The sequence below is a fragment of the Hyperolius riggenbachi genome, chromosome 12, assembly GCF_040937935.1.
Source record: "Hyperolius riggenbachi isolate aHypRig1 chromosome 12, aHypRig1.pri, whole genome shotgun sequence".
Lineage (NCBI taxonomy): Eukaryota > Metazoa > Chordata > Amphibia > Anura > Hyperoliidae > Hyperolius > Hyperolius riggenbachi.
Window position 1 is genome coordinate 230,265,778 of NC_090657.1, and position 17,012 is coordinate 230,282,789.

Below are 17,012 nucleotides of genomic sequence, written 5' to 3' on the forward strand. Positions count from 1 at the left end.
TGGCAGAAAGAGAATTTAGAGTATAAAATGTATTCCGCTCTGCTAAATGCATTTTGGGGTTATAGAGTTATATGCAGGTTTCTTCAGTGTCTCAACTGGTACCTGGCCCAAACTTCCAGACTTTAAAAGAAAGGAACGGCTGCTGGACTCACTGGTGTCACATTTGTGGTTATGACATTGCAACGCATGATGGACCCAAGTATCCAGAGAGCAGGGCAGTGGGTGACTCCGTATGGGCCAGGGCTTAGCAACTCCACCTCTAGGACCGTACTGTGACCTCTGTATTCCTTTGTTTGAAAACTCCAAACTATGCCCAAATTAAAGCTGATGACTCCACCCCCAGTGTCTCCTCCTGATGGAGGAACAGAAGAACCGTGACCAGATCAGTAAAGGTTTGTGGTGCCTTACTACCGCTGAAATGTATGGCAATGGACTAGACTATGTAAGGATATTTTTTTTACTTGCCTGGACTTGGTTTCTGGTTAAAAACCTCAAATTATGGTTAGGGCCATCAAAAAATTGTGAAATTGGGAGATAAAACTGGAAGAGGTTTTAACTAAGGCAAGTGTCAGATGCAGGCCCACTAAGACTATGTTGGTCTTGGGGAAGTTTGGTGGTCTTGCAGAAACCCTAAATCCAGATGTTGGAAGAAATCTACACTGCCAATCCAGCTATCAGTGGCTGAAGTCCTTCCTAGGCATGGCTACAAGCTTATGACTGACATAAATGGTTACCTACAGCCTTCTGTGAGATACAGCTAACGTGACTGAGGGTATAGACTAGTAATAACTAAGATGTAGCATCGCGGGAGACATCAGCACTTTACGTGGCTGGAGTTCAGGCTTCTGTCTTTCCCATTGCTTTGCATAATTAATTAGCCATCAGGTTGCAGACTTCTCCTGCTGGGTGGATTAGACCCCAAGCTGATGGAAATGCCTCATGATCCGGCTGGAACGCGGAGATCTGCTGCTTTATTTTCTTTATTGCGGGTTTGTTTAAGAGCCGTATGTACTTTGGCCACATGTCTGCCGGGCTCCGTGACCGGCCGGACAGATTTATGGCCGGCGAGCAGCTTTGGATTTGCACAAGCACCAAGCTAAAAAATAAAACCCATTAACTGGAAGGAGGCAAGGAAAATCTGAGAAGGTCTGAAAGCCCAAGATCACCCTCATCTTTCTGCTCCTCTGTGTTACGTATTTGTGCATTCTACAGTCTTACTTATATTCTATGACTTTTCAGCTCCCCTTTTAAATAAGTTACTCCGCTACTGTATGTCGTGGCCCTCACTAATGTCACACTAATGTCACTTAGCTATAGAGAACTCCTGGGATATCGTGCAGTGTAGTGTTGTCCGGATCATGAACGATTCGGATCTTTGATCCGAATCTATTTTATGAGTCGATCATCCGAATCATCAAAATGAGTGATTCGGATCACAAAAGGGGCGGGGCCAGGAGCGACACGCCCCCTCTCAGCGGGCAGCGGGGTCCTGGAAGCAGAGCAGAGATGGATCGCTCTGTTGGAAGGGAGCCACCCTTGCAGGGAGAGAGGTAGAGGGGAGTCAGGGACATGGGTGCCACCAGGGCCGGGCCGAGGCATAGGCTGGAGAGGCTCCAGCCTCAGGGCGCAGTGTAGGAGGGGGCGCACAATTCATTCAGCTGTCATTCCTAATTGTGTTTGAAGCAGAAAGAAATAAGAAAAGGGGATATATTGCAGTGACTGCAAGCCAGATAACTAGATATTAAGGTGTTGTGGAGGTTGTGGGCCCTGTGGCACCTCTTAGTCTAATAGCAATCAGTGTGTGACTGCTGGGGTGGGAGGGATGGAGGGGCGCACTTTGGTGTCTCAGCCTTGGGTGCTGGAGGACCTTGTCCCGCCTCTGGGTGCCACTGCCAGATATGTGTAGAGCACACATACTGGCTATAACGTGCTGCTCATTACAGGCTGTCTGTTCAGTAGTTGTGCACAGTGATCGCATTGGAAGCTTTTGGCTCAGCACAGCTCAGTAACTTTGCAGGCACTGTGATTGCAGCGTAATATGATCCTCCTGCACTCAGCACTAAACAGCTGCACTTATCTTTGGGGAATGCTTTCTCTCTGTGCGACCTTTTCTTTCAAAGTGTACAGATGAACATATAGGTGAAATACATGTAAAGCATATGACTTCAGCATGTGGGTATTGTGTGCAAACATTTCTGCTCTCTGCTCGTCCCTCCTCCCTTCTCTGTCCACTCCCTGCCCTCTGTCCATCTTCTCCCCTTCTCTGTGTGTCCACCCCCTCCCCTTCTCCTGTCCACAGACCTGTCCTGCTGTTCATTTCACCCCCGAATGCTTCTGGTAGTAAAATGATCCGAGATTCGGATCAAAGATCCGGATCTCTTCAATGATCCGATTCGAATCATCCGGATCATTGAAAAGATCCGAACTTCCCATCTCTAGTGCAGTGGAGTCAATTCTTGGCTTACATTAGCACACAGGAAGGATTTTGAGGACTCCACCCAGCAATGTAAAAGAGGAGTTATGGTCTTGCCTACCTAACATATGCCGACATTATAACTAGAAATAAGTAAAATTGCCCAAATTGATTTATGTTGAAAATAAAAATTAGTCATTATTTTAGAAAATTTTGCCAAAATGTAAGATTTGCCTAAATAGATTGAAGTCAGTTAGGAAGGTAAGTTTTTAATGGTTTACTGCAGGGGTCTCAAACTCAATTTACCTGGGGGCCGCAGGAGGCAAAGTCAGGATGAAGCTGGGCCGCATAAGGGATTTCACAAAAAAAGTCCTCAAATGTCATTATTAACAGTTTTAATTATTTCTTCTGAACATGAAGTGTCCTACCTTATAGTTCGCTTCAGTGCTCCCATTACAAGTAATCTGCAGTGTCCTCGCCGCAAAACAAGGCCTGCAGAGCCCCCAAATCCCCTGGGGGGCAATCCGCCGGCATTTCCTGGAAGGGACAGAGCTTTCAGCTTCAGCTCTGCCCCTCCTGACATCAATCGCGGCGGATCGCCGCTTCTGCCCGCCCCTCTCACTCTTCCTTCACAGAAAGGGGTGGGGAGAGGCAGCGATCCGTGCGGCGATTGACATCAGAAGGGGCAGAGCTACAGCTGGAAGCTCTGCCCCTCAGCGCAGTCGTGGATGTTTGCCTGGGGGATTTGGGGGCTCTGCCCGTTTAGCGGCAGGGATGCGGCGGATTACTTGGGAGCACTGAAGCGAACTATAAGGTAAAATAGTTCGCTTCCGTGTCTCTTTTGCTTTTGCCGGCGCGGGCCACAAAATATTGTACCGAGGGCCGCAAATGGCCCGCGAGTTTGAGACCCCTGGTTTACTGCAACATTAATGACAATCTTCTTATAAATGGCACAGGGAACATCCAATTAACTAGGCTTACTGTGTTGCGTCTCCTAAAGCACCTATAGTCCTCCAACTATAATCATAATTTTGCTAACGGAATATGTTAGCGCTTTATACATTATTATTAATAATAATAATGCAAAATCTGATGTTCCTGTGGCGGCAAATTTGTGCAGACAGAGACATTAACCTGCTGGGCGATTCAATTCCCGCGGCCGCATGAGGCTTTTTTTCGCCCGATTTTTTTCCTTATCATGTAGCTAGCCTAGCGCTAGCTACATGATTCTCCCCTTCCTCCTCTCTCCCTCCCACCCTTCTGATCGCCGCCGGCGATCACGCCTATAAGGAAATCCCGTTCTGAACGGGATTTCCTTTAGGGCTTCCCCAGTCGCCATGGTGACGAACGGAGTGATGTCATCGACGTCGTGACGTCACTGGGACTCCCGATCCACCCAAAAGCGCAGCCTGGCGCGATTGGCCAGGCTGCGCACGGGGTCTGTGGGGGAGGGAGGGGGCCTCTTTCGCGTCGGGTGGCGGCGGATCGGCGGTGAGTGGTGGCGATCGGGGCAAAAACGCAGCTAGCAAAGTGCTAGCTGCGTGTTTGAAAAAAAAAGTTATCAAAATCGGCCCAGCGGGGCCCGAGCGGTGCCCTCTAGCGTCTCTGGACGAGCTCAGCTCATCCAGAACGCTAGGGAGGTTAAATGATCTTTCGGTCACAGCACCTCACTTGTCTTCATATTTTTTTTTCATAGACTTTATGCTTTGTACTTTGCTTTGGAAGAATCGATCATTGATAGATCAAAGATATCTATATATATAATAGACTAAGTGCCTCAACCTTCAAACAAGAAGAAGAAGTACTTTGCATGAGAAAATTTATGCGTGCTCAAACACCAAGTTTAAGGCCTCTTTTCCACGGACTGTTGAGCTGTGTGCTCAGCAAGCAGTTACCAGGCAGCAACGAGCAGTTACCAGGCAGCAGCAAGCAGTTACCAGGCAGCAGCAAGCAGTTACCAGGCAGCAGCAAGCAGTTACCAGGCAGCAGCAAGCAGTTACCAGGCAGCAGCAAGCAGTTACCAGGCAGCAGCAAGCAGTTACCAGGCAGCAGCAAGCAGTTACCAGGCAGCAGCAAGCAGTTACCAGGCAGCAGCAAGCAGTTACCAGGCAGCAGCAAGCAGTTACCAGGCAGCAGCAAGCAGTTACCAGGCAGCAGCAAGCAGTTACCAGGCAGCAGCAAGCAGTTACCAGGCAGCAGCAAGCAGTTACCAGGCAGCAGCAAGCAGTTACCAGGCAGCAGCAAGCAGTTACCAGGCAGCAGCAAGCAGTTACCAGGCAGCAGCAAGCAGTTACCAGGCAGCAGCAAGCAGTTACCAGGCAGCAGTGAGCAGTTGTGAGAGTTTGAGAGCCATTTCACTGCCTATTCACAGTCCATGGAAAAGAGGCCTTACCCTAGCAAGTCTGACATTGCAAATCTGGCCTAATTGGCTATTCATGAGGCAATGCTCATGCAAATGCATGCACAAACCAATACCACAAAGCAGTCACCCTGCTACATGCGGCCTGGAACCCACTGAAAACCGCAAACGCAACCACTAGCGTTTTGTCTGAGCGGTTTGCAAGCGGATTCATGCGCGTTTTTGGTCGTGTTTTGCAACATTGCATTTTTTTCCCCAGCGGGTGCCTAGCGTTTTGCGTTTTTATCCTGATTGGTCCTGTGAATTATTTTTCATTTTGTTACAGTGTGCTTAACCGCAAAACGCTAGCAAAACCGCTCAATTTAGGTTTTGCTGAGCGTTTCTGCTAGCGTTTCAATACTTTACATTGAAGCGCTAACGCTCCCAGAATGCTGCAGGTCCTGCGTTTGGGTTTTTGGGAAACGCAAACGCTCCTGTGGAAGTTGCCCCATCCATTAACATTAGCCCAGCGTTTTGGCAAACTGCTAGCGTATCGCAGTGCTGCCAAAACGCTGCCAAAAGCGCTCCTGTGGGTTCCAGCCCGGCTACATTAGCACTATCCGGCTTAGTGCACACCAGAGCGGTTCGGCAGCGTTTTGCGATCCACTTGCGGCTGCGGATACGCTTGGGTAATGTATTTCAATGGGCTGGTGCACACCAGAGCGGGAGGCGTTTTGCTGAAACGCATACTCCCGAGGTGAGGCATTTTTTGGATTGCGGAGGCGTTTCTGCCTCCAATGTAAAGTATAGGAAAAACGCAAACCGCTCTGAAAAACGGCAGTTCAGAGCGGTTTTGCAGGCGTTTTTGTTACAGAAGCTGTTCAGTAACAGCTTTACTGTAACGATATATGTAATCTACTACACCAAAAACGCTTTACAAAACCGCAAAATGCTAGGTGAAATGCTACAGAAAAATAAGAAAAAGCGTTTCAAAATCTGCTAGCATTTTGCGGATCTGCTAGCAGTTTTTGGTGTGCTCCAGGCCTCCAGGAGCGCCACGGGGAGGATTCCCAATGCCCCCTTTTTATACAACTGGGGGGACCGCAGGGTCCCAGGCTCTCTCACTGCCTGGAAACCACAGCATGGGAATCCTCCTAATATCCGCAGGGCGATCGCTTTGCGGTATTGGTTTTTGGACCCTGCATAGTTTGGCATGCGAAAGCAAATGCATATTTGCATGAGCATTGCCTCATGAATAGCCAATTAGGCCGGATTTGCAAAGCCAGACTTGCTAAGGTTAAACTTGGTGTTTGAGCACGCATACATTTTCTCATGGAAAGCCTACTTCTTCTTGCTTCAAGGTTGAGGCACGTACTCTATTAGATAGATAGATGCGGCGTATGCTACAACGCGGGTTGGCTAGTAGGTCTTAATTCTGTCTATAGAAAAATAAAACGTGTACTTGCGTTTCCCTCACAAAATTTTCTGTTGGCCTGTACTGTGATTGGTTGACATTGAAAAGCATTCTGCAGATCAGGCATTTGGTAATTTCAACTTTTGAAATTCATGTTTCCTTCAACATTGTTGGCCTTCAAAAAGATATCAGGCGTGCATTTTTTTTAATATTGTCAAAATGGTTTCTTTGAGTCTAGTCTAGGAAACTGTTGATTGAAGCACTTCCAAATGGATGAAAATGTATCACAACGATCACTACTTTAAGTCAATAAATAGAGATGGCCCGAACATCCGATTTTTGGTTCGCGAACATCTGTAAAAGTTCGGTTCGCGCGAACTTTCGCGAACCGGAATAGACTTCATTGGGGAGGCGAACTTTGAAAACTAGAAACACTTAAAGGGAACCAGAGATTAACGTTATACACACAAAATATATATACATCAATAGCTTTTCATGAGGAAATTATTTTACCACTATTTTCGCCTCTCTGGTGTGCCTTAGTACATTTATTTTTACATTTTCCCCCCGGGATAAATCAAAGATGGCCACCGGCTCATACCCTTCTTCTTCCAGGTCATGAGCAGCTCTAAATGTTAATCTCTAGGCTTGCTGCGCTTCTGTGCTACTCAGCGCACAAGCCTAGTGTGGAGGACACAGGCGCAGTGTTGGGAGACCTAATGCGGTGACGTCATCCTCCCACTGCAGACTAGCCCGACCTGGATTTCCCCCGACCTGGGCTGGAAGGAGAGTCGGCAGACTCAGCAGTGGTGGCAGTATGGAGGAATCAGCAGGGCAATCGGCAGACTCAGCAGCGGCGGCAGCACGGAGGAATCAGCAGGCATTACTAGGCAGCAGCAACCACTCCCTTCTCATCACAGCCCTCCGTGATGCTGTGTATACAAAGCAGGAAGGCAGAGCCAGGAGGGGGAGGGCTTGAAATGACTTCACAGCAGTCATACGCAAGCCCTTTCACCTCGGCAAGGTAATGATCATGAAGGGGAATTGGTACATGTCTTTTGTTTTGTTGTTGCAGCTGCAGTGCAGCCAGAAAAATTAGGCAGGCATGTACACGCACCAGAAAAATTATCATAGCGGCCGCTGCAGCGGCCTTAAAAATTCAGGAATCCACCTGGAGTCCTGGACCTTGTTGGTGGTGGCGGAGAAGGCAGTCAAGCGGCCTGCGGGCAGAGGTGCTGTGTGGGGAGCAACTTAGTCATGGGGCAGGCAGTCACACGGTGTGCAGGCAGAGATGCTGTGTGTGGGGACTGACTTAGTCTTCAGGCAGGCAGTAGCCCTCCGAGATCCATGCCTCATTCATTTTGATAAAGGTGAGGTACTGAACACTTTTGTGACTTGCTTGTTCTGTAAGTGCTGCATCCTTTCTGCCTTCAGGTGAGTTGGTAACATGTCCACCACTTTGTGCCTGTACCGAGGGTCTAGTAGCGTGGCCACCCAGTAATTGTCATTCCCCTTGAGTTTTTTTTATACGGGGGCCCTCAACAGGCTGTACAGCATGAAAGACACCATCTGCACAAAGTTGGATCCAGACGTACTATCCATCTCCTCTTGCTCTTCCTCAGTGACGTCAGGTAAGTCCTCCTCCTCCTCCTCCCCCCCGCCACGAACAATACCACGGGAACATTGAGCAGCACAAGCCCCCTGCGACGCCTGCTGCGGTTGTTCTTCTGCCTCCGCCTCCTCCTCCAAAGACACACCTTCCTCATCATCCGAGTCAGACTCCTGTAACGATTGTGGGATATCTCCGTGTTCAGCGCACAAAGATGTGCGCTGACACTGCGGAGGTCCTCCACAAGCGTGTCAAGATACTAGAACCCAGCTTTTGGTGTAAGCACCAGTAGAGGGAAATTCCTGTCGGCAGATGGCGCTGGGGAGTGCAGAGGAACCAATTCTCTGTACCTCCACAAATGCCAGACAGGAATTGTACGAAGCGCAGAACGCAATCGCAAGAGAAGCGATTGCGAATGAGAACGAGCAAAGGGACAGGTTGTATGTGTGTGCGCCAATCTAGTCGCCACCCCGCGACCGCGCACACACAACAGCAGGTGCGAAACAGAAACGCAACCGCCAAGAACGGCGATTGCCAGAAGTGACACAAGGCAGATCAGAACAGAATACGAGGATAGCAAAGGCACAGCAAATCATACAAGGAGAAGATGCGGAAAATAATAAACGCTAGCTAACCGCGAACACCGCACTCATTCGCAACAGTGCACGCGGTTATGCGCGGTCTCCACGTGATAAGCACAATAGAGACATGCACGCCTAACTAACCATCAACAGACAAACACGAAACAAAGAACGTGAACGCTTGCTTAACGGTTACCTCATCGAGCCTACAGCAAGCGCCCGTATCAGACAAGACAGACAAACGAGAAACAGGAACTAGGCAGAAAGGATCCACCGCTCTTCCGCCAGAGCAAGTGTGATCCAAGCAGGAACACAGATCAGAAAGATCCACAGCTGCTAACGCTAGCGGCTAGTGCGATCTAAACAAGACAGATCAGATGAGGTAGCTGGTAGCAACCGCTGCTCCAGCTTACACTCCAGGAACTAGATCAGAAGGATCCACAGCCACTACCGCTAGAGGCTAGTGCGATCCAAACAAGACAGAGCGATTCGCTATCAACCGCCGCTGGTGACAGCGCAATCGCGACAGACAAGACAGGACAGAATAGGCAGTACAAATTATACACAAACTGACTGCACTAACTAGGAATGCAAGGAGCACTCCCCAAGAATTAACTATACTAAGATAGCAGTGGCTGACACTCCAGGTGAGTCCAGCAGGAACAAACCTCTATGAGCAGCGAAGCATTGTGGGACACACATAGTACTTATAGTACACGCCTCCAATGAATGTGGCCAGGCAATTTGCATGACAACGTATGCAAATTCCTCAGCAAGCACAAGCTGCAAAACTGACAGAAGGTCTTCTTTCCAGAGTCCTGCAGCATGCAGACCTGAAAAATGATCAAAAGGCTGCCTGCCTGCGCAGGCAGCTGAGCGGATCGTTACAACTCCTCTTTCCCACACGACTCATCCTCCTCTTCTTCCTCCCCCCTCTGTGCTGCCGCACAGAGGGTGAAGGAAACATCTGGTTCTGATGAGAATTGATCCCACAACGTTCCTCCCACAACTATTCCTGTTCACGCTCCTCCACAGCTTGATCCACCACTCTACGTACGGCACGCTCCAGGAAGTAAGCATACGGGATCAAGTCGCTGATGGTGCCATCACTGCGACTCACCAGGTTGGTCACCTCCTCAAACGGCCGCATGAGCCTGCATGCATTTCACATGAGTGTCCAATTGTTGGGCCAGAACATCCCCATCTCCCCAGACGGTGTCCTTCTACTGTAGTTGTAGAGGTACTCGGTGATGGCTTTTTCCTGTTCTAGCAGGCGAGAGAACATAAGGAGGGTGGAATTCTAACGAGTCGGGCTATCACAAATCAGGCGTCTCACCGGCAACTTTTTTCTCTGCTGAATATCGACAAAGCGTGCCATGGCCGTGTAAGACCGCCTGAAGCCTGCTTCAGGACGTCCTCTAAGCCTGGGTACTTTGAATCTTTGAATGACTAGATTCAGCACATGTGCCATGCAGGGTACATGGGTCAGCTTTCCCAAATTCAAAGGGGAAATGAGATTGCTGCCGTTGTCACACACCACGTCGCCGATCTCATCTCCAACTGGTGCGGGGTCAGCCACTGATCCACCTGTTTGTTAAGAGCAGCCAGGAGAGCTGCTCCATCTCCTCTCCGTTTTGAGGCAAGACATGTCTAAGATGGCGTGACACCGTCGTACCTGGCATGCAGCATAGACCCTGGGGAGCTGGGGCTGTGTAGCTGGAGAGGAGATCGCAGCACCAGTAGAGTTGAACTGCCACTCAGCCGAGGAGGAGGATGATGACAGTGTAGAGGATGTATCAGGAGGAGAGGAGGTGGCAGGAGGCCTGCCTGCAAGTCGTGGAGGTGTCACAAGTTGGTCCACTGCACAGCCACATACTCCCTGCTTGCCATCGGTCACCAGGTTGACCTAATGGGCTGTGTAAGTAATGTACCTGCCCTGACCGTGCTTGGCAGACCAGGCATCTGTGGTCAGGTGGATCCTTGACCCAACGCTGTATGCCAGTGGTGGCGCCACTTGCCTCTCAACTTCACGGTACACTTTGGGTATCGCCTTTTTAGAGAAATAATTGCGGCCTGGTATCTTCCACTGCGGTGTCCCAATGGCCACAAATTTATGGAAGGCTTCAGAGTCCACCAGCTGGTATGGTAACAGCTGGCGAGCTAACAGTTCTGCAAAGCCAGCTGTCAGCCCCAGGCAAGGGGGTGACTGGCAGAAATTGGCTTCTTCCGCTCAAAGATTTCCTTCACAGACACCTGGCTGCTGTGGGCAGAGGAGCAGGAATCGCTCAAGGTCAGAGGCGGAGTGGAGGAGGGTGGCTGTGAAGGTGCAAGGGAGAAAGCGGCTGAAGATACTGCACCTGAAGGAGGAAGAGGAGAAGGAGTGGCTTTTCTTTTGTGTGCTGCTTTTCCTCAGGTGTTCTTCCCATTGCAGTTTGTGCCTTTTCTCCATGTGCCTTCGTAAGGCACTTGTCCCTTTGTGGGTGTTGGCCTTTCCACGGCTCAATTTTTGGAGGCAGAGAGAACAGATGGCATTGCTCCAATCTGAAGCAGACACATTAAAATATTTTCAAACTGCTGAGCCCCCCTGGGGTGATGGCACTATGGTGGCATCAGCAGCTGACGTTGAAGGGCATGTTGGCTGGCTGTACATAGGTGGCGATACATGGCGCCGGACACTGCCACCAGCTGTTTCTGATGACGATCTCCCCCTGCTTCTTTCAGGAACTCATCTCCTCCTACTCCTCTCTGACTCCCCCTCTGAACTGTCCCCCTGTTCATCTCCTCTATTGGGAACATACGTGGAATCCATATTATCATCATCATCATCATCACAATCATCCTGCCCAGCTTCGCTTGCCTCAGACACCTCCAAAACTGCACCAACAGCAGGTACTTCATCATCCTCCTCCTCACATGTTACGTCCATAGTGTCGCCTAACTCAGACATATGAGGTGGACTTGCTTAGCGCCTTCATCTGGTTGTAACAATAATGGCTGTGTATCAGTGATTTCCCCACCAAATAACTCCTGTGAACTGTCAAATGCAGCGGATGAGGTGCTTGTAGTAGCGCTGGTGGCTGCGGAAGATGAGGTGTTCTGTTTTAAATAGTCAACCACGTCCTGATAATCTTGGGAGTTGATGGGACGTGCCTTCTTCTGAGCACTGTACTTTGGTCCAGGGCCGCACGAAATCACATCAGCACGACCTTGCACAGACCTGCCAGGTGGCCTTCCTCTTGGTCTGCCTCTACCTCTGCCTCTACCTGTTTTGTCTATATCAGGGAAGGGGGAGGAAGTGAAAGGTATGCACTGACTTGACTAATACAATGTGCAGTCACACAGGTTCAGTTAACAGGTATGCACGGAGTGGTATATCACACTGCGTGCACTCACGTAGGTAGTTGGGTGCACTGAACACAACAGGTAGGTATATGCAGTGATGGGTATTACAAATGTGCACCTGTCACGAACACAGGTACTGAGCAGGTACAGTGACACTGCATGCGCTCACGTAGGTAGGTGGGTGCACTGTGAACAACAGGTAGGTATATGCAGTGATGGGTATTACAATGTGCACCTGTCACACACAGACAGGTACCGGGCAGGTACAGTGACACTGCGTGCGCTCACATAGGTAGGTGGGTGCACTGAAGTGGACAACAGGTAGTAGGTATATGCAGTGATGGGTATTATAATGTGCACCTGCCATAGCAGTAATTATACCACCAAGGGGCCAAAGGCTGCGACTGACTGACAGGGCTGTATGTAATGCAAGTGGGCCAAAAAAAAATAGATCACAAGAACAAGATTAGCTCTCAAAAGAGCTGTTGAGGTGCTATTTTAGCAATAAGAATCAGCAAGGAGCAAGCTAACAAGCCTACAAGAGCCTAACTAATCTTTCCATATAGGTCTCTGCACAGCAGCTCTCCCTTCTCTAATTACTGCAGGCACACGAGTGAGTGAAAAGCCTGACGCTGCCTGCCTTTTATAAGGGGGGTGTGGCTCCAGGAGGGAGTGTAGCCTGATTGGCTACAATGTGCCTGCTGACTGTGATGTAAAGGGTCAAAGTTGACCCTCATGATACACTATGGGGGCGAACCGAGCTTCCGGAAAGTTTGCGGTTCTCCGCAATCGCGAACCCCGGAAGTTCGCCGGGATCCGCTCGCCGGCGAATCGTTCGGGCCATCTCTATCAATAAACTTTATAAAACCGATTCAATGAGAATGGATTTAATATTGGTGTAAATTTGTTGGGAAAAATGGTTACTTATTACAAAGAATTTACCTGTTGGCGGTTTGGATGCCGCCAAGACCCGATCGGAAGCCTTCCTTCGCTTCCGGGTCTCGTCGCTTGTTCTCCGCTGCCGGCCCTGCCGGTGACTCACAGTCCACACACGCTGACAGGCGGAGGACACGTTCGCAGTAAGCCCTCCGCAAGGGTAAACAATAGTCAGCTGACTGGAGCGGTGTCAGCTGATCTCTACCTGACAGGGCCTTGCTGTGTGATTGGTTGTGCGGAAGGTGGTCGGCCACTGCTTGGAGAATGATTGATATTTAAATGTGCAGAGTGCTCCCAGTCATCACCCGTGATAAGCACAGCTTTGGCTAGTTGCTGGGTGCCCACTCGATTACTGATTGCTGGACTTTGATCTTGCCTTGTATTTGACTATTCCTGTCTGTTTAACTTAACTTGATTAACCCTTGCTTGCTTCCTGGACATCCCTTGTATGCTACCTGGATTGACCCTTGACTGTTTACTGGATACTCTCTTGCTTGCTGCCTGGACCGACCCTTGCCTGTTATTGGATACCTCCTGCATGTTATTTGTATTGTCTGTTACCTGGGGACTTGACTGTCATCCCTGTTACCACTGACTCTCAACGCTTATTGCTTCATTCCTCTGGATTCAGGTAATTACCTATGCTATACCTCTGAACTGTTGAACTGTGTTACTAGTCTCAGTAGTGGCTCCTGGTGGCAGGGCAGTTTCTAGGCTAAATTGCACTCAGGGCGAGGGTGTAAAAATTGCCCTCCTCCCCCCCCCCCCCCCCATGGACTCGGGACCCCTTACTCTTTAGAGACAGTCACACAGCCACAGGCCACAAGTAGATCTGCCTACCTACTAGTGACCAGCCACTCATCCAGGAGGAAGCAGAGACCAGGAAAACACAAAGGCGAAGAGAGCCCGGAAAGCTGACTCCTCCATAAGTGCCGCGCACTGACAGCCTGCAGTACCGCTATAGGACATCAGGGGTCATCACGCGGTGGTGATGTGATGATGACTTGACGTCGGACGCAGGCTGCCCAGGAGGAGTCAAGGAAGGTGATCGCGCTGGTAATCTTCTTTCTTCTTCCGTTTGGCTGCACCGCATGTTACCAGCTCCCTAGCGGTTATGTCCTTCTGCCTGCACCCCTCTTTTTTTTACTTGCCGGTCTGTGCCCAGGGCGGTCGCCCTGCTCACACTGCCCAAGAAACAGCCCTGCCTGGTGGTATATCTGCCTTCTACGTCAGCTGGTATGCCTTGCTTACCTAAGTCCTAATTAGGGCCAGCCAGTGGTGTGCCAGGTAGGGACAGTGTAGGTGTCAGTTAGTGGTGTGCCAGGCAGGGACAGCTAGGTGAAGAGCGAGACCTTTAGCCTGGGCATACACGCTGACTCCGAGAATTACATCACCAAGCCTTACACTTATTTCATTTCATTTTGGTTTGAGTTGCTTGAATCCAAAATCGCCCGGTATGTCTCGGCTGAAGCCCCCTGAAATACAGCTGACTCATACTACATCTGAGCAACATCAAAGCATGAAGGGTTTACAGCGATATCCAGAGACCCGCTCTCGTATCCATCTAATGCACCTGGCTGGAGGATGTTGTGGCAGATGGAAGAAATACAGTATATATAGCCTGCTCTGTTACTGTACTTTACTCTGATCCCACCATCACCACATCTGACGCCGTTAATGGTCTGAGACCGTCCATAACAGTAACCACACACACGATAATCGATTTTACTTTCAATTTGATCAGAAGTAAATTCAACTGAATGTAGAGCGCTGCGGTTTTGTGGATAATTCTTGTTAAATTTTGGAAGGGGAATGATGAAATCCTCTAGAAATGAATCAGATAGATGGGCTAATGTTTTTCTCTCTTTACATTTTTGTTTGATTTTTTTTTAGCAAGTTTAAATTTTTCTTATTTAATTCAAATTGTTTTATTGAGATGGAAATTGGACTAGAGCATACAAACGATCAAAAGAAAGAAAAAGAAACAAAAAATGCAACTTGTAGGGCGGACATTAAAGTGTGGAGGGAATTAGCAAATTCTGCATCCCCAAGACAAGATAAGGTCCAACTGGAAAAGCAAATCAATAATGCTTAAAGGGGAACTGAAGAGAGAGGTATATGGAGGCTGCCATGTTTATTTCCTATTAAGCAATACCAGTTGCCTGGCTGTGCTGCTGATCCTCTGCCTCTTATACTATTAGCCATAGCCCCTGAACAAGCATGCAGCAGATCAGGTGTTTCAGACTTTAAAGTCAGATCTGACAAGACTAGCTGCATGCTTGTTTCTGGTGTTATTCAGATACTACTGCAGAGAAATAGACCAGCAGGGCTGCCAGGCAACTGGTATTGATTAAAAGGAAATAAATATGGCAGCCTCCGTATACCTCTCTTACTTCAGTTCCCCTTTAAAGGACACCTGAAGTGAGAAGGATATGGAGGATGACATATTTAGTTTTTAACAATACCAGTTGCCTGGCTGTCCTGTTTATACTCTACCCCTAATACTTTTATCCACTGCCCCTGAACAAGCATGCAGCAGATCAGATGCTGTGACTGAAGTCAGACTGGATTAGCTGCATGCTTGTTTCAGGTGTGTGATTCAGACACTACTGATGCCTGAAAGATCAGCAGGACTGCCAGGCAACTGGTATTGTTTAAAAGGTAATACATATGGTACCAACATATACCTATCACTTCAGGTTCCATTCATACATTGTTTGACTACCATAGCAGCAGTCATGGGACTTGTACCCAGCTCTCAAACCCAGGAATACATTACTGAACGTCAGACAGTATAACATAAAACTTGTGTGCGGCAGTTTTTGGAAAACAAAAAAACTAATTATACCTTAAAAAGGATCTTTAACCCAGGATTGTACTTCATCCCAATCAGTAGCCAAGAGCCCCTTTACCCTGAGCAATCTTTACCTTTTCTCAAATAGATCATGGGGTGGGGGGAGACACCATTCCTACAGTGTGATGTCAGGGCCATGACAGTTTCCTGTCTGTGAACCTCATTGCATTGTGGGAAACAGTGACTGTTTTCAACTGCCAAGCAACCAATATTTCCCTACCACCTTTATCCTATCGCATTGTTAGGGGGTGTGGTTATAGATTTTTTCCCCTTGTTTCCCAGCAGTAAAGATGAGGACTAGCAGGCGTATAATGGATCAGACATGAATTCAATAGCGAATATCAGTCAATTCTTGATTTATCGTCTATTTGTTTACTTCTCTCACTTTGCAATGTATTGATACAATTTTTCCCCTAAGTTCCTTTTTAAGTCTATTTTACTTTGGCCACACTGAAAGCTGCCGTACTCCATTTCTATAGCAAATAGTTTAGTAATCACTCAGTGATTAGATCAACTTCCAATCAAAGCCAATGATATTTCCATTTTCCACTCACTGTATTTAGTCCTCAGAGCCTGGAAGCAGCCGGTCAGGGTACTGGAGCCGCTGATGTCGCGGAGTTTGGATAAACAGTCTGTCATCGTTTGCCGGTTCTTCACCTGTTGATTGTAGAGCTCAGCGATGTCCGAAAATCTCTCATCGTACTCTGCAACGTCAACTTTCTTTACCACCAATAGGTCGTATTTCTCTAGAACTGGAGGACACAGATATGCGTGAAAACACTGAGGAGATTGGATTACAGATCGATCACTCCCTTCCCACTACTGCACTGTGAATAAGCATTCTCAGAGCCCAATGATCATGCTGCTATAAATTTGCTGATGGACTGAACATGCATGCGTGCTGCTGACTGCACAGTGATCTCTGGGGCCACGCTGCAGCTCACAGCCGGTGTGTACAGTGATCTCTGGGGCCACGCTGCAGCTCACAGCCGGTGTGTACAGTGATCTCTGGGGCCACGCTGCAGCTCACAGCCCGCATGCACAGTGATCTCTGGGGCCACGCTGCAGCTCACAGCCGGTGTGTACAGTGATCTCTGGGGCCACGCTGCAGCTCACAGCCCGCATGCACAGTGATCTCTGGGGCCACGCTGCAGCTCACAGCCGGTGTGTACAGTGATCTCTGGGGCCACGCTGCAGCTCACAGCCCGCTTGCACAGTGATCTCTGGGGCCACGCTGCAGCTCACAGCCCGCATGCACAGTGATCTCTGGGGCCACGCTGCAGCTCACAGCCCGCTTGCACAGTGATCTCTGGGGCCACGCTGCAGCTCACAGCCCGGGTGCACAGTGATCTCTGGGGCCACGCTGCAGCTCACAGCCGGTGTGTACAGTGATCTCTGGGGCCACGCTGCAGCTCACAGCCCGCTTGCACAGTGATCTCTGGGGCCACGCTGCAGCTCACAGCCCGCATGCACAGTGATCTCTGGGGCCACGCTGCAGCTCACAGCCCGTGTGCGCAGTGATCTC

The 17,012-nt window shown here is 49.2% G+C and overlaps 1 protein-coding gene across 1 annotated transcript in view; it reads right to left on the reverse strand.

The window, feature by feature from the left end:
- LOC137541363 (uncharacterized) overlaps window positions 1-17,012 on the reverse strand; it is a 47,409-nt gene that overhangs the window by 11,868 nt on the left and 18,529 nt on the right. Inside the window, exon 3 of the mRNA XM_068262631.1 lies at window positions 16,042-16,239. Within this exon, the coding sequence (XP_068118732.1) occupies window positions 16,042-16,239 (198 nt within the window). The remainder of the gene's footprint in view (window positions 1-16,041; window positions 16,240-17,012) is intronic.